Consider the following 18,581-nt stretch of genomic DNA (forward strand, 5'->3'; position numbering starts at 1 on the left):
GCCTATAACTCTGCCTATCTAAAGGGGTCATCTCTTTCTTCTCATTAATATTTGCTTCACAGAGAATTCATCCAACAAACCTAATTTATGCTAAGCAGTTGAACTTCAAGCTTATACCTACCCCAAAAACCCTCTGAATCAAAACTACATGAAGAAGGCTATGGGATACTTGCTGCTAAAACCTGAAGTATGCTTTATGCTATATATTTTATATATATCTTTACATATATATATATGTATGCATGTGTATATATATATATGTATGTATATCTCTTTGAAGATTTACAGTGCTATACAAAATTTCCCTATTAATTCCAAATTAAATTTTTCACATTCCTAGTGAAATTTCTCATGATCTGCATTAAAATAACAGTTTTTAAAAGCAGCTAGACAAAAATACATGTGCTGTATATTGCAAAGCTTAAAATCACGTAATTCCTTGTTTGCAATACCTGCAGTGTTTCCTTTATCATAAGCACATTGAGCAAGAACATTAGATTCTGAATTTAGAGTGCATACACTTCCTTTCAGTGACTATGTGCACACTTCTGCCTTGAAATATGAGTAAGATAATGAGTGTTAATTTCCTCTCACTGACACCCTTTTCCCACCCTTACACTTAAGAGCAAAGCACAGACAGCAGCTTTTCTGTTGCTGTTTTCAACCTGTTTCACCTTACAGTAACTACTTGTTCCTCAGCTGATTGTATAGCACGCCTGTTATCCAGAGGCAAATAAACGTCTTTGTGTAAACGCAGTTTTATTTGTCTTTAAATCCACTATGTAATTGCTAACAATTTAATCTCAGAGTTCCTGATTCACAACTGAAAAAAAACCACCTGTCTTTACTCTAAGATACTGGAAGTCACCAATTACTGAGTATAAGTTTCCTGGACAGAATAAATATATGGCATCAGAACTGCCTTTTTTATGCAGTATTCACCGTTGTGTTCAGCATTTACTGAAATACTAATACCTTCTCCAGAATAATATTCAGTTGGTACAATATTTTCATCCCAAATAATCTTCTCTGTGGGATAAAGAGGCATCTGGTTGAGTTGTTGAATTTGAGATATTCGTCGCTCATGACGGGAAACCTAAAGAAAGAATGCATTTCAAACTTTAAGTCAAAAAGGAGTAATAAAGTTACTTTTGAAACACACATATTAATCTGCAAGACTGCTGGTGGTCATGTGCATTTTTTCCTCTAATATTTTTTAATTAAACATTTTAATATAAATATAACTAAATGCACACAGTGACATCAGAAGAAAACAAACACATAGTCCAACTGTTGGTTATAGTTCTAGAGTCAAACAATTATTTGGCTATTTGGCAGACCAAAAATGGTACAACAGAACCGAAAATATTCAGTCAAGGCTTAGCAGAGAAGGAACCTCAAATAAAACTTACTTTGCTTTCCATTAAACATATAAGCAATAGCTAACTAACACTGCTCATTCAGCAACAGTTCATCTTTATTCTCCCTTTGGGACAAAAACAATCCATCCAATGTTATAATCTGAACAAGTATCTCTCCATGGTATCCATAGGTATCCTATCACTACCATCTAAATCTTAGAAAACTATGTGAACAACTTTTTAAGAAATCAACAACCCCAAAAAAGTTTATTAAACAGATTTATAAACAACTATGCCATCTTAATACTAAAATCAGATCAGAAACCTACAGTAATATTGGTATACCTTGAATATCCAAGGTATCAAAGAAAATGATGCACAACAAACAGTATCTCAAATGGGTTTGAAGTTTAAATACATACTGAATACATAGATCTACTTAAGCAGATTTTTTAAATGGGACAAAAAGGTTGCTGAATAAAGACCAAACTTTTCCAGAACTCAAAAGTATTGCCAAGACACTCCTGACTGACCTTCACAATTACACCAAATACACACATATTAGTTTGTCATGGAAACTATATATAAATAGGTATTTTCAAATATTTAATTTATACGGTTTTAAACCCCATCTTAGTGTGCCATTTACTGCTGTAAAACTGCTGTGGTTCACAGGTGCTTCAGCAAAATGCCCTAAATGACTACTTTCCTGAAGAGTAGTTGCTGAATTTAGACGAGTTTTCAAAAGAAAAACACAAGCAGCATTAACTCTGCCTTTACCAGCAACTCCAGCAGAAACTCCTTCTCGTGGGTCGTGTCTTCCCCTTCGGCCAGGGGCGGCAGGAGGCACAGGTACGACGCCACCTGGTGGAGAACATTGGAGCTGCACAGGAAAAGGAAAGAAAAGCCTCCATCACTTAAACTGAAACCAGGGAGCGCACTTGCTGCAGCTTAAAAAAATCCAACTATCTATTTTGTTCAGAGACCAACATTTATGGATCAGTCTTCTAAGTGAAGTTTGAGTGTAATGTGTAAGCTGAACCTCTCAACTACAATAAACAGAGCAAGGTATGAATGCTTTCTATTGTTTCAAGACTGGTACCTGAAACAGAACCAAACGGCAAAGCACGCATTGCCTTTGACAAAATACATACTGCTCACCTTTTACTTACAGCATTTACAATAAAGTACAGTTAAAACAAAGGCACAATTTTATGATTTCTGTTGTAGTTCTTGTATAGAACAGAGTAATTAAAAATAAACTAAACAGCTTAGAGGTTAACTACTGCAAGTTAATTACTACTACAACTACTTTAGGCAACTAGCTTATTTTCCAGAACATTAGTTCTTTCTCACATTAATTAGAAAGAACAAAAATAGAGTTATTTTTCACTACTAGTGGACTCAAACTCTCCCTGTCTCCCTACTCCAGGAGATGTAAAGGCACCATGACAACTCGGAACTATTAAGTCATGTGAGAATGCATAAGAAGTCAGAAAGAAAAAAGGCTAGAAATTTGTTAAATTAAATTATACTGAAAACAAAGAATTACAGTTTCAATTTGATAACTTACCTAAGGGGTCCAAATAACTTCACCAGTGCATCACGAGTATCTACTGCAGCTACATTTGAGAGTGCAAAGTCATATAATTCCGGGAAATGTGCAAATGCTGCTCTCTACAAAAGATCCATTCACAAAAATTGGATGTAAACATAATAATGAAACAATTAAGTAGCAGTTTAAATGTTCAGACAAAAGCATAGCTTCTTCTGATTCATAATAAGTACCACCCTGTGGAGACACTACCAGCAAAAAAAGAAAAGCCAATGAAATCTCCATTTTTCTTAACACCACTTATTCATTACTCCTGGATTTCTGACACAGTATCTTTTCCTTACATACCTTTCTATCAGGTCTGTTACTGGAGATATAATGGAGCAGACACGTAGCTTTACAGGCAATTAGAAAAACAAGGAACAAGTGTAATTTAACCATTTTTTTTAAGTGTTTGCTAAAACTGACAGAAAAGTTCTGAAAAGCATATGTGAATTTATTTTGTCTCTTCTGTACAAGGGACCACTGTTGCCACATGCCCACTGATCTTGAAGAAATGCTGCCACCTACTGCACCATTGCAAGTTCCTACAGCATTCACAGCTCATCTTGATAACTTCAAGTCCAAAGTGGTGATGTTCTGCTAGAGCATATTATTTAGTCATAGTCACACCCACCACACTCGATATGACGGGTAGGTAAGATAAAACTATTCCTGTAACTCAATAGGGAAAATAAGAGGTTTGATTTGAGAAATATCCTTGTGCATATTCCAGATGCAAATTAGACTAGAAAAACAAAACCAAATCCTTTCCCTCCCATAAGCACTTCATCACCTGCCTACCTGTAGAGAAGTAATTCTGTCATAGTGAATTGTTGTCATCTCATTCTCTGTCAAAGCATTTCCAGTCTGATCATTGATTTCAAAGCCAGTGTAGAATTTAAGCATATCTAAAAGCTGAGACATCAATATAAATTAGTGGATTAACAATAAGAGACACTCTACTACAAACAAAACCACAATTTAAGAGGACAAATGCACACACAAAAGCTCCTCAAAGTTCTAGTAGAAAGGGACTGTAAGGGGTGGTATGTAAATTTTATACTTGGCTGATGCACAAAATAATTTTGGTTACGTATCTCATCTGCAAGCCATAGAAATTACAGTATAGTCCACAACCAATATGGGTTTTTTATATACTAGAACTTGAAAGTGAAAGTAATCACATTAAGGTCTTCTAGCCAGAGGCTCACTAAGTCACTGAACCCAACCTATGGCTTGCTGCTACCAAACGGGAAAAGTCTTGCTCCCTCCTGCCCTCTCTGATGGCAGCTCTGAAATTCATCCTACCTCTCAATGAGGTTATTTAACTTGGAAGAAGAAAATTATTCAGATGTGCTGCTGGTTTTTTGTTTCATCAATACTGACCCTCAAAGAAAATGAACAACTGCCAGAGATGGGGGACAGCAAGTAGCCGGAAAAGTAGCCGACATGAAAGAAAGGGGAGAGATCTTCAGATCCTGCCATAAAAAGCAATATACTAGCTATGACTGAGTAAACGAAGAACAGTAGTGAAAAACAGTTGCACCACAAAACAGTCTGAAGTAAAAATGAAGAACATAAGAATGCATTGGTGACAACTTCTGCTATGTGTGCAGTTAAGCACGCGAGAAGCTGCACTGCTTTTTACATTGTACTTTTAAGAACTTTTCAAGAACAGAACCAAAAATATTACTCTGCTCTTGTGAGACCCCAGCTGGAGTACTGCATCCAACTCTGGGGCCTCCAACACAAGAAAAATGTGGACCTGTTAGAACAAGTCCAGAAGACTTGGCTACAGGGCTGGAGCACCTCTCCTACAACAGGTTGAGAGAGTTGGGGCTGTTCAGTCTGAAGAAAAGAAGGCTCTGGAGAGACCTTATACAAGCCTTTACAGTACCTAAAGGGGGCTACAACGCTGCTGGAGAGGGACTTTTCACAGGGCATGTACTGACAGAACAAGGGGGAATGGAGTTAAGATGAAGGAGGGTAGGTTTAGATTAGATACTAGGAAGAAATTTTTTATTGAGAGGGTGGTGAGGCACTGGAAGAGGTTGCCCACAGAGGTTGTGGATGCCCCATCCCTGGAGGTGTTCAAGACAAGGTTGGATAGGGCTCTGAGTAACCTGGTCTAATGGAAAGTGTCCCTGACCATGGCAGAAGGGTTGGAAGTGAATCATCTTTAAGGTTCCTTCCAGCCCAAATCGTTCTATGAAATGTAAGAGTAGTCACACACTTAGGTAAATGTAAGAAAGAACTACTGTCTGATATAAATAAAAATGTAGTTTGAATCCAGGAGAAAAGCCTATCTTCAACAAATAAATATAAAACAAAACAAGTGTGGCATTCAGGAACACAGTGCATGAAAAAGTTATTTTTAACAACTTTGTATCTCACCTGGCAGAAGAGGTGACCCTCTTTCTCTCTTTTAGCAAGACTAGACAGGTAACAGTGAACAACCAGATGGGAGTCATCCAACACTGTATTGAACCAGCGCCGTGTGGGAAGCAAAGCCTGTGGTAAACAACCTCACATTAATACAAGCAACTCTTCAAAAGGTAAGAAATCCTGTTTTTTCAGAATTTTCCATTTCAAGAAGGTATATTAAGATATATCACTACAGTTATTTGCATATCTAATACCCTAACAGAGGTTCTCTTCTTAAAGCAGCATTTATGTATGCCAAGACACTGGTTTTATGTAGGTAAGTTGCTAAGAATACAGCCTTTTATGTGACTGGGAGCATGGCACGAACTTCCCATTAGTGAAAACTCATCCTGTCAGTAAAAAAGAAATTAAATACAGCAATTATACTACTACTAAGTGTCTATGTGACTGTGTGCTACAAGAGATATGTCGAACTGCTTCAATATTGTTTTCAGTGCTTGGTTTTTATACTAACTTCATTAACTTTTAGCTTATCTTTCTAAAACTGCAAACTGTTTCTTCTAAATATGGTATCTTCTATTCTTTGTAAGACTCAAGTTAGAATACCAATTTTTCAAATCTTAAAAAAAAAGTCATAATTTCTTCTCAGTGTAAATAGCTCAAGCTGTATGTTGCAACTGTTAATCAGCATAGAGTAATACACAACTTTCTACAGACTGAATTCAGAAAGCCAAAAAGCATCAAAATGGTGTGTAGAACTAAGATGCAGAAAACAGAAGAGTCTGTAGTAGAAAATGTTGATTATTCTGCACAATAATTACAAAAAACCAAACCTAGAAAACCGTAAGAATTCTCCATGGAATCATTACTTTCAAATTATCAAATCGCCAAGTTTTGATGGCAGTGTATATACTGTAACATGAAACAGTGCTATACTAAAAAAGGTTTCAACATAAGTAAATGAGCCCATTAACACAGTACACGTTACAAAGGCAGAAAGACTTGGATCTAATTTCACTTTTGCTGGTTCCAGTCAATTATACAGACTTCATAACCTGTCTGAATTCTAACCTTTCTGTAATACCTAGCAAGAACCAACATTAAATGTACTGCCTCTAAGCATTCTGCTGACAGACTTTAGTTTACCTTTAAATACATATTTTCTCTGTAAGAGCATATTATATTATATACATATTATATATATAAAGCAAAAAGCTTTAGTTTATTCATTCTAATGCAACTACAAGCACAGACTACATAAGTGATTTAACAGAGGACAGTTAGACAAGAGTTAGACAAGATCAAACCATTTTTAAGTTCCCTGTGACTACTGTTTCAGAAAACTCTTTTATTTCAGAATGCCTTCTAAAGTTGAAGTTATTCTAAATAAATATCTACTCATGTGAGAAACTATAAATTAATGCCTTTTATTTTTAATACTGGTACTGTGATGCTTAAAATTGTCTCCCTTACTCAGTACGCACTGAGAAATTTCACAAAACTTTGCTTCGCCCCCTATGACCCTGTAACAAAGCTCGATCACCAGACCTGTCACTTCTAATCATGAACTCTAGTCAACACAGAAAGAGTTTGCATTTCAGAACTACTGCTCCTTTCTGGGATTTAAACCTACAAGACAAAAGATACTTTAACTGACATGTTATGATTGGGAAGAACAATTCAGTTATTCCTAGCAGACTAAAGTATCACACACTTTAACCAATTGCCAGAATTATTACCACTACTCCAATTAACAAAATCCTCTTCACTGAGCACTTTAGCGTCCTAGTTTTGTCTAATAATTCATCTGGCTTATAAACATTACTGGTCAGTTCCTAATGCAGATGCACTGCTACAACCTCCTATTTATAGATGGAAAACCACTATTAAGGAACCATATGCACAGCTGTGACGTAACACTTGCTATTGGGAATAAGGCTGTAATAATGACTTTATGCATTAAAGGCCTAGAAAAGTACACCTGGAAACAGGTTGAAACAATTTAATAACTCACCTCGAGGTCTAGCATGAGTTCAATAAACCTTTCACAATAATGAACTTTGTCCATAGAAATTGGACCTAGATAGAAGAAACAATTTTTTAAAAGTTAATCCACACCACGATATATTTGCACTTGAACTATTCTTCAAAAATGTAATAAGTGCTACAAATAGAACAGTATTAACTTTTTAATCTTTTTAAAAGCTAACTAACACATTCTTCTCTTTCTGAAACAACCCTCTCTTATATTCAAAATTCTTGTGGATATAGCAATGAAAGAGAGGAATAGAACCAGAGTTTCAGGAGTGATTTTATCAACTTTGAGAAAACCTCACACACCACATGCAAAAATGCATTCTTTCACAGGATATCAATGGCCCATTAAGCTTGTTAAGAACTTTTAAGGCTGGGTACTCAAAAATACACATTTAAAAGTTGCAATCAAGATGTGTGCAAAAGGCCTTGACCATCTTCAAAGGTACTCAGTGGTGACTACTAAGAGGCCTTCAGAATCGTGTCACAACACACACCAGGTCTGCTCTAACAACTACCTAATTCCTAAAGCCTCCAAAGAACTGTTAAAGTAAATCTTCCTAAAACAGATCTTGTGCAATTAGGAAAGCAGAGGGATAAGTATCCTTTCTGAGGAAGCCACAACACACAAAATTTCCTCTTACAGCTCAGGTAAGAGTTGAAGTTTGCCAAGAGTTTAACAGCAAAAGCAGAACTCTGGGAAGTGATTTCACCCAAACTGTGCTGTGCTTAGAGCATAATAACCCTGTTTTGTTAAAAGGCTAACACCTTCATATGCAAACACTTTTCCTTTCTAAATCAGGTGAGCATATAATTTTGCTTGTCACAATGACTTATAAATCAAATGCAGTCAAATCTTACAGAATTTCACTTCACTTAGGCTTTTGTTCTTACTGTAAATCAACAGTACTTACAGAACAGAGACTTATCATATGCATTTATATCACCTATTTAAAAAGGTATCTAAGTATGTATGAAATGCTTTAATGCTCTGAGCATACAATAAGGAATATCAGTTCCCAGAAATACTGTTTTTACTAGGTCCATACTGAACAGAAGGACGTTTAAAGAAGCTTTCTGCTATTTCACTTTTAAAGTATATACAGATTTGAACACTAATTTTGATATGAAATCCATGCAGGCAGGCATATATTTCACTAAAACTCCATCTGAATAAGGTCTCCAACCTCAGGTTGATATCCTAAGGACTTCAGCAACAGAAAAGAATTTAGAGATTACCAGACAACAAAGTAACACACGAACCACAGTTACCTGAGACAGGTATCGTCTTCAGCACAGAAATGAATTTCTGAATGAGTTGTGAAAGAAATCTTCTCTCCCGATACGCTCTAAAATCAGACATAGGACAAAAGAATTAATACTCCTTATATGTAGACTAGAAATACATTGTAGCTTTCACTAATACAAAGTTAGCTGCTTCAAAATTTATACAATGGTAGCAGGTTGCTTTGAAACACACTTAAACTGTTTAGATGGTAACTTTTCTCTCTGCACTCAGGTAGACAGAAGAGCAGCCTACATTTTTAGGCACAGAACTGATTAACAACCCATGCTTCTTACTGTGTCAAAGAGAACTTTGTCACCACCTACACCTTACTGCATCGCAACAAAAAACCATTGGAACATTTAATTTTGGTGAGATACATGCAGATTTATTCAAATATTTCCATAAGCTATATGCTTAGAAGAGAAACATTTGCTAAAGGTCATGGACAAAAATGAGTAACTACATGAATATTCTTTTATGTTTTCATCCAATAGCTCTTAGATTTGGTATCACAAATTCACTAATCAAAGAAAATACAAGGATCTGTAACAGCATTTTGCATAAAGACTACTGAAAACAAAACAGCTTTCAAGAGACCATATATGATCAATCCTTCTTTGCCATCTTCACACTTTTTAAAACAACTTTTTTACTGAAACAATTTATTTTAGCTAAAACACAGTGAAAGCAATAAGGGCTTTGGATTTAACAGGAAAAAAGTGTTTCTGTAACATACTGCATTCTTGCCTCTTCATCCATTTTTGCATCATTTTTCTTAATTAGATTCCAGAATTTTCTTAGTTTTGGTGTCTTTTTCAGCTCATGTTCCAGTCGATTCTGAAATGTTAAAATGTTATTCAGTCACCAAGAATCCTTGTTTTCATGAGAGATAAAAATACAATCCAGTCTTTTCATTAAAAAAGAAAAAAATACATACAAAACTGAAATAAATAGCTGTCTCAGACTATTCTCAATAAGCATAATTCTAAAACAAGAATGTAATACTGCTACACAGAGTCTAGCTATGGCTAGATGTCAGCTCCATTGCCTAGTCCCTGTGTCCTCATGGCCTTGTCTACAAACTATAGTGTGAAGAAGCTATAAGCAAAAAGGCTTAGTTTTAATAAAAACTACATAATAATTATTATTACATGGAAATTGGCAACAAACAAAGAAGAATTTTACAAAGCACATAAAAATGTAATTCCATAACAATGCTGTAAATATTAGAATTCTTTAACAGTATTCCATAAGAATTCACTTTATAAGACTTGGATAATGCCTAGAAGACTGCTCTGTAAGTTTACAGAGTTATGCTTACAGGTTGTAGAGCCATCCACATCGGTAAGGAAATGAGCTGCTGCACCTGACCTCTGATCAAATCCACTTCCTGTTAGAAAGTTAAAGACAAAAAATGCTTTTTTAAAATTCTTGTTTTCTGATGTACCTGTCTTACAAAATAAATCAACGTTACATTACCATCTGACAAAACTAAGTTGTTCTCTTAGACTTCACAATTTCCTAACAGGAAACTGCACTACCCAGTAACACCTTTATAGCTGAGGTTCTTTTCATGGAGTCTGTCAGTTCGTAATACTTCAGCAGGGGTCCAATCTGTGCAAGTAGTTTTAGCACAGAAGCTGTCGAGAAGTGATATTCCTTCTTCAGTCAATTCTTATTCTTGAACTGTTTTCCTACTGTGTCTTCTCTACTTGTTTTTATTCTATACTTTCTCTCCTAAGACCCTTAATTTAACAAGTTTCTCTCACTTCATCTACACTTTTCCCATTATCTGAAATAGATAATTTTCTCTGTCAGTTCAAATGTGCTCTCTCCAACTCTGCCTGTGATCTGCATCCACAAAGTTTTCCTTGTTTCCTAAACTGCTGAAAAACTTCCATTAACATCTTAAGTATATTTTCATGGACAAATACTCCATTTTCAGCATTCTGAAATTTCAAACTTCAGTGCTCTTCACTTAGAACACTGCTGTGACTATTCCGTTCTGCCTTTCACAAATAAGGGCAGCTTGTAATAGCAGTGGGGTTTTTACAAGCACTTTTTCACTGGCCTCTCTATCATGTTATATGAGAAATGTGCTCTACGAGAAGGATTCCAGAGTCACTATCATACTATTTAAAATGCAGATGCATTGTACCATGGACACTACAGAAAAATATTACCTCAAAAAACTTTACACAAAAAGTTCAGGATGATTACTGCCTCCCATAACCATTCCTAATTCCAAAATCAAATAATTAACTTTCTAAATCGTTTTGTCTGCGAGAATTTTGTTCTTATTTGTGCAGACCCCGACTTTGAATAATACATCCCATATGCAATGTAAGTAAAGAAAAGTCCAGTAGCAAGAGAGGTTACAGAGCACTGCTTCATACAACAGATAATTATAAATTATTCTCCCTGCTTGCTATTTAGGATCTTTAAAGCTTTTTTAACTATAGATTGAGAACACAAATTGGTCCAATGCTTTCTTAAAACTAACTCAGGAGAAATACAGATAGAAATATTATGTAAGTCTGGTTTCAAAAGTGAAAAACACAGTCTTTCTCAATAGACAATGGAAATAATTTTTGTGCAATCTCCCAGGCAAAACAGAAAGAGCAAATAGTAAGTCATCTGCTTTAAGTGTAAAGTAACTTTACAAATATAAATATATAATTTTTTAAGCACCATTTTTAACATGAAAATTTATATTCAATTGTGCCTCTAAACTGTCTAAGTCCGATGCTTCAATTTCTTCAATGACCTTGTGTTAGAGAAAAGCAAAGGTGATGACAGAGATAAAGTATGAGTCAAAACAACAGGTAAAAGCCCCCTTTTGTTTCATCTGCCTCGTAAGAAGAAATTGCTCAAACTGCTATTAACACAGAACAGCATAAATACACTGGAAGTTACTTTTAACATACCAAACTATTGAAGCAGTGATCAAGGAAAAGCAGCAGGACTGTCTGTTCATGCAGAGAGTACTCACTCTCATTTTCAACCAGCAATGCTTCCAGTATGCGTTTGAAAAAGAAAGGAAAGTGTTCTGGCTTTTTTTTGAATGTCTAGGAATAGAAGAGGAAGTCGATTTTGAGTCAGATTGATACAAATAATTTCAGTCTTTTCACATAATATAGCTTAAGTTCCCTAAATCCATTTAAATCTATAAAAGAATGGATTTGTTTTCCTCTTTTCATTTATTCTGACCAGGCAGCACAAGCAAAACAGACTAATGACATCCTCCAGACTCGGGATACTCACACTACACTTTCTGCATAGTCTCACACAGGTGATGCACAGGACAAACTGAACAAGAAGCACAAGTAGAGTGGATTGTGTCGTGGGAATGTTCAATTGGTGACTGCACAGAAATACCGTAAAATGTCCCAGGTTATAAGACAATCAGTAGATTTTGGCTAAAACTATGGCAGCTCTAAGTGATCTACAAAAAGTGAGCAGGTAAAAACCACTAGAGTTTTATTTAATGGAACTTCCATTCAGCTGCCTCAGAAGGAAAAAGGTAAACTAAATAATCAGCAAGACAAAACAGTTTCTTTACAAGGGCAGCCATGTACCAGATAAATTTAACTAAGGTGCTTGAAAGGTAACACACACCTGTCACTCTGCATCTAGGACATATGCCAGAACAAAAAAAGACAGACATCATATGAGCCAGTTAGTAATCCTTTGTGCTTTGCCAGCACTGAAGTAGTGGCACTAGTACTGAAGTAAATGTGCTTCTGAAATAACACTTCCATACCACGTCTAACTAGGCTCACATTGTTGAGGTGGTTTGTGAGAGATGGACTGTTTGTAGAAACAAAAACATTTCTAAACCTATTATTAAAACAAACAAACAAACAAAAAACCAAACAAACACCAAAACCCAACAAATAAACAACCAAGTAGTCTACACAAGAGCAGAATAAGAGATCATTTTAGTATAACGCAAAAAAAGCTAAAAAAATGCATTCACAGGTTTTAAGTATGACATTGGAGAATATGTTCCAGTGGTGCCTTCTTATATCCATAGATTTAAAAAATCCTTTTTTTTTCTTTCCATATAAGAGCAAGAACTTCTCTGTAAATACCCAACTTTTGTTAAGTGTCAAAAAACCAAATGCTGGTGATAATGTACGGCATCTCCTAGTACAATAAAGGACTTGTGCACTGGGAGGAATCAAGTTATTTTTCATCTGTCCAGTCCTTTCTCCAAAAAGAACATACAGTTTAAAACAGCATATGAGATACTCCAGCTGAGGCACCATCTCCTTTTAACGCTACAAGATCTGCCACCTACTGTCATTACAAGTGAGCACACCGCAAAAGCTGCAACTTGCAGATCAAAGTCAATTCCAGCAGTAATTGAAATCAGTTACCTCCCACGCAGGGACATTCTCTCTGAACTTCTCATTCACCATACAGCAGATTGACATTAAATATGCCTTACTGGACACCTCTGGAGAATAATTCATCCATAAGTAATTTTCAAGGTACTGACTGTGAAGAGACAAAGAGTATTTCATTAGTTGCTGCCACCCACATAATCTGTCACTCATTTAAAAGAGCAGTTATCCAAAGGTTTTTTCTGCCTCCTTAAAGCCATCTTCATAGTTTGTTGAGTAGTTCCTCAAGTTATCTCTCATCTAAGTCACTGAAGCAAAACTTGTTAAGACTCAGTAACAGCCAAAAGAGACAGATGAGTTTCTTATCAGGAAGACACATTCATCAGAGGGTTGTCAAGTGCAACAAGTAGCCACAGCTTCTTACAAAGTCATACCATGACTTTGGGTTGATTTTCCGAAAGAAGAATAAAAAAGAAAAACTTCACTTGTCTAAACAATGTCACACACAGAATTTCTGAGCATAAGATGCAAAGAACAACTACTGTATAATCATATAAAAAGAAAAAAAATCTCATGGGTAAAGACAGAAGAGCTTAACAGACACACAGTGGGCACAGAGGGCGAAGAGAGAAAGTGACAGGACAAATGGCAGTGGAGGGGGCTATAAACCAGAAAGTACTAAAGTTATGTTAGGGGCTGATAACATTAAGAATGTTCACAGAAAGGATAACAAACTCTAACTCCATGCTACTGCTAAGATACTAATTCCAGAAGTCATGCCACCGGCATGCCATTGGCATGCCATTTGTTATGTCAAGCCCCAAAACACAATTTACATTTTCTCTTCTGAGACTTTTCTAATTAAGAAGCAGGAAACAGAGGGAAGTTTATCCTACTTTGGTAGTTAGTGGCTCTACTTATATATTTCAGCCTTTTGAAACAAAGAATCTACCTCAATCAAAAACCATCTCACTGTATTTGTTCTTAAGAAAGACCCAAACAGAACATTAAACATTGTGGTTTTAAATATGTACATCTTGTAAATATTTATTTTACATCATTTTGGACATACTCTAAGTTCTTCCAGGAAAGTCTGAAGTAGTTGTAAACTACTGTTTAAACAGATTTCCATTTCTTTTCAAATGAAGAAAATGTTAGTGATGCTGCTGCAGCACAATTCACTTCTGCCTTCATAGTACAAGACTTAAACCAAAAACTTCCTCTGACTTCAATGAGTTCTGATTTAAGGCTAAATGACACATTCCAAATTACAGACCCAAGTTTTTCACTTATTTCATTCATACTCTCTTCCTTGATGCCTCACTTACACTAGAAATTAAGAATCATGAACTAAGATACTCTGATATGTTACTTAAATTTATGAACTATTTCTCCTTTAAACTAAGCTCTCCTCTCTTAATTTTCCTCAGTACACAGTTCAAGGCCTTATGAAGTAGGAACAAGTGATTATACTACCTTCAAACTGACTTACTGACCTGCATTTGCTTCTCACCTTTACAGGTTGCTACAAAAAAATAAAGCAAAGTTTCACTGCTATTAGCTTACCTGAATTCAAGAAGCATTATCTTTCTAATTGCAAACCTAAAAAGGCAAAAATAACCAATTAACACAGGAAAGAAAGCCTCCCATACACATCTAAGCTACATGGCAAATGGCTATATTTTTCCTTATTTCATTACATAAGGAAGATTGTAGAAACACCCAGGAATTACTTCTGCCCTGCTGTTCCCATGCAATAGCAACCACCTGAATGCAGAAGCAACTGCTGTAACGCTGTGGAAGCTAAAGCTCATGCAGATTCATTAAGCAATTAAATTCACATTTAAAAAAATTCATGCAGGTCCTTTAAATATGATGACACCACTTCCAATAACCTTGAAGATACAAATTGCTAAAAGAGAGTGTCTTCTGGAAAACTACAGTTATATATTTAATCAGTTCATAATGGTATTTCTTCTTAGTGACTTGAAACTGAAGATTGCTCTGATTGCATATTTTTAACTTACTTTCAGAAAGGAATAATACAGGGAATTATTTTCAGAGCTCAAACTTCTGAAAGCTCCAGCTACAGGTACAACTCTTTTTACACAGCTGTAAAATGTAGTTTATTCTGGATTCTTTGTCTCCCCCATCTAACAGTACAACTAGAAATTAGACTTGCCCTTTAAAAACCTGTTAACAGCAACCAGGAAAAGAGTAGAAAGCTAGAGGCAGCACACTCCTCAATATTGTTTTTTTTCTTTACTTTCCTTAGTGATAAAAGAGTGGATCAGCCGTCTATAATCATCACAACAAAACCAACATAAAACAGACTACCACTAAAGGAACTGAATAATAGTATGTCCAACCATCACATTTAAGAATTATCAGTTTAGGAAATTTCTTTTTACCACATTCAGACTTTGAAATACCATAATGATTAAGTTACTTAAATGCCCTTAAGTAATTTTCATCTCCTTTCAACATGTAGATGAGTTTTAAAATATTCTATGAAGCCACTTCAATACAGATAATGTTGGAATGGTTGCCAATAATAGAAAGAGACTGGTGTGTACTTACTTTGACCTGACAATTTCTTTTGTATATACATCTTCAATGACCTATGGGAAAGAATATTTAAGAGAATTTTATATACTGAATAAAGTGACTAAAAATGCATTAAGACATCTTACTCTGAATTTGTTACACTCTGCTTACAGCTACTAAAATACTTTTGACAAGCTTTTCCAACAAGAACGAAAGAATCTGCACTATCAGTTGCAAAAGGCACATTTTGACATCACATGACACAGAGATGCAGTTCAGCTGCTTATGTACATCCTAGTTCCAACAATCACAGGCAAATTTTATCACAAATACTACGAAGAGACTGAGTAAACTGAGGCTGAAAAGGGAGATTTAGGCAAACATCCACAAGGAAAAGAAACCTAACATTTAGGTATTCTGCACTACACAAAACCAAACACATTGTGCCTAGCTTTAAACATTCAAAGTGCACGTATCCACCACAACAGCACTAAAGTTGCCTGATTGAAGCTTTCCAAAGAGAGCTGGTATAAAGTACACAGTTCAGCAATATCTGCATCTTTCACCCTTCTTTGATTCCTAAAAGCAGTATTCACTCAAGTATCTTTTCACCTCAAAGGAGACACTCAAAAATCTTTTGCCCCCATAAGTTCTTGGCCAAAATAAATTGAACAAACAGCATGTAAAAGAACTGCACTGCTACAGCACACCTTCCTAATGGTGCCTACATTTATAAGCTGCAAATACATAAAAAATTAGTGTCTTAAGCAACTGTTGATCTTCCAAGCAGTGTCCTATACTTTTACATAAAATAAAGACCATTGGACATTGGCACATCAAAAAAGGGTTGATTCTCATTCTTTTACACCCCAACAAAGTTCCAATTGAAGTAATTACCTTTAAATCAAAAGACAATGTTTTCTTCACATGTGGAGCCCAATATTTATTTGCTAACTGCATGAGAAAAAAACAAAAAAGGTTAAATATATATATTTTCAGTTTTAGTAACATGATATCTCTACAACACAATTAATCCCAAAACTTTATTTCAGGTTAATTTCAACTTATGGTAACCACAGGTAACAAAATTATGTTTTCTAACAGCAATGTTTTTCAACAATTTAAGATTTTATGCCTAAAACTTTTCCAAGAGAGGTGCAATTCTCTGGAAAAATTTCAGATGCACAGACTGCTATGTACTAAACAGTTTTTACTCTTAAGTTACTTCTAACAAAAATACAAAGCAAAAATACAATATGATCTTTCAGAGACTCTGAATCCCAGGTTTCAAGTGATTATGCTTCCATTGAGGAACCTGACAAGTAACTAGAGGCTATGTATAAAAGTCTAATACTTTAACGCTATTTGCTGCAGCTATCACTTCTACAAGACTCCTGAGCTGCGGTAACAAGAGCTTCCTTTCCAACTTTATTCAACCTCCTTTATGCTCTGGAACAGGAAGGAAAGCAAACTTCCACGGGGAAAGAAAAACAAACAAACAAACAAACAAAAAGACTTGTAGAAAATCACTTAAAACGTTCAGCAACAAGAAATTCTCAGCAACTTTTCACGTGTTAAAACATGCCTTATAGTAGCGCACGATGCATTTTGTAGTGCTGCTTTGTAAATCTCCCTAGTCTGGAAGCGCTGGGGGGAAATATCCCCTCGTACATAACACAGTTACCCCTCTCACCACTTACAACAGAACAAACCCTCTCCCCAACACCCACGGCCTACAAAGGCTATTTAAACACCGCCCTTCCATCGCCCGGTCCCGCCGCGGGAGAGGCGGCCCTACCTGTGTCACGTACTCCGCGTTGATCTGCGACACCGTGGGCGCCACGATCTTCTTCGGCGGGGCCGAGGACGCCGCCGTGGCCGCCATGGGGACGCCGCTGGAGCCGCCCGGCAAAGGCCGCCGTAGCCGGCGCTTCCAGCCCGGGCCAGGCCGAGGGCGGGATCTCCGGCCGGGAGCAGCGGAGCCGGGAGCGCTTCCGGGGCCACGGGCGCTGGAGCGGCCGTGGGGCGGGCGGGCGGCGGCGGCGCCACCTGCTGCTCCTTCCCCGGCACTGCCGCCCCTTCCCCGGCACTGCCGCCCCTTCCCCGGCACTGCCGACCGAGCGACTTGAGGAGCTTGTAAATGCAGAAAGGCTGCGGTAAAAAAAACAGAATCACAGAATCAACCAGGTAGGAAAGGACCTCTGAGATCGTCGAGTCCAAACTATGAGCTAACCCCACCTTGTCAACCACACTATGGCATTAAATGTCACATCCAGTCTCTTCTCAAGCACCTCCGGGGAAGGTGACTCCACCACCTCCCTGGGCAGCCCATTCCAATGCCCAGTCACTCTCTCTGTAAAGAACTGCTTCCTAATGTTTAACCCAAACCTCCCCTGGCACAGCAAAGACTGTTCCCTCTTGCTGGTTGCCTGGGAGAAGAGACCAATACTCACTTGGCTACAACCTCCTTTCAGGTAGTTGTAAGGAGCAATAATGTCTCCCCTGAGCCCCTTTCTCTCCAGGCTAAACAGCCCCAGCTCCCTCAGCCTCTCCTCACAGGGCCTCTGCTCCAGTCCCTTCACCAGCCTGGTTGCTCTTCTCTGGACCTGCTTCAGCACCTCAGTATCCTTCCTGAACTGAGGGGCCCAGAACTGAACACAATACTCCAGGTGTGGCCTCACCAGCGCTGAGTACAGGGGAAGGATCACTTCCCTGCTCCTGCTGGCCACACCGTTCCTGATGCAGGCCAGGATGCCATTGGCCTTCTTGGCCACCTGGGCACACTGCTGGCTCATGTTCAGCCTCCTGTCAATCAGTACCCCCAGGTCCCTTTCTACCTGGCTGCTCTCCAGCCACTCTGTGCCCAGCCTGTAGCGCTGCAGGAGGTTGTTGTGGCCAAAGTGCAAGACCCACTACCTGGTCTTGTTGAACCTCATACTGTTAAGAGGGAGACAGTCAACACACCAAATTGCTGCCACACTCATCCTTCCAATGCTCAGTAAATTCACTTAGGGGGTCTC

At 37.3% G+C, this 18,581-nt stretch overlaps 1 protein-coding gene across 1 annotated transcript in view; it reads right to left on the reverse strand.

Moving 5' to 3' along the window:
• AQR (aquarius intron-binding spliceosomal factor) overlaps positions 1-17,523 on the reverse strand; it is a 51,496-nt gene extending 33,973 nt beyond the window's left edge. Inside the window, exons 1-15 of the mRNA XM_050334889.1 lie at positions 17,360-17,523; positions 16,459-16,515; positions 15,595-15,635; positions 14,581-14,616; positions 13,048-13,168; positions 11,593-11,733; positions 9,987-10,055; positions 9,402-9,502; positions 8,650-8,726; positions 7,358-7,422; positions 5,353-5,469; positions 3,760-3,873; positions 2,935-3,038; positions 2,142-2,244; positions 976-1,096 (exon numbers count right to left, since the gene is read on the reverse strand). Of these exons, the coding sequence (XP_050190846.1) occupies positions 976-1,096; positions 2,142-2,244; positions 2,935-3,038; positions 3,760-3,873; positions 5,353-5,469; positions 7,358-7,422; positions 8,650-8,726; positions 9,402-9,502; positions 9,987-10,055; positions 11,593-11,733; positions 13,048-13,168; positions 14,581-14,616; positions 15,595-15,635; positions 16,459-16,515; positions 17,360-17,446 (1,354 nt within the window). The 5' untranslated portion in view covers positions 17,447-17,523. The remainder of the gene's footprint in view (positions 1-975; positions 1,097-2,141; positions 2,245-2,934; positions 3,039-3,759; positions 3,874-5,352; positions 5,470-7,357; positions 7,423-8,649; positions 8,727-9,401; positions 9,503-9,986; positions 10,056-11,592; positions 11,734-13,047; positions 13,169-14,580; positions 14,617-15,594; positions 15,636-16,458; positions 16,516-17,359) is intronic.
• Positions 17,524-18,581: the final 1,058 nt, after the last annotated feature.

The sequence above is a fragment of the Myiozetetes cayanensis genome, unplaced genomic scaffold, assembly GCF_022539395.1.
Source record: "Myiozetetes cayanensis isolate MyiCay16 unplaced genomic scaffold, myiCay2020 scf6-25, whole genome shotgun sequence".
Lineage (NCBI taxonomy): Eukaryota > Metazoa > Chordata > Aves > Passeriformes > Tyrannidae > Myiozetetes > Myiozetetes cayanensis.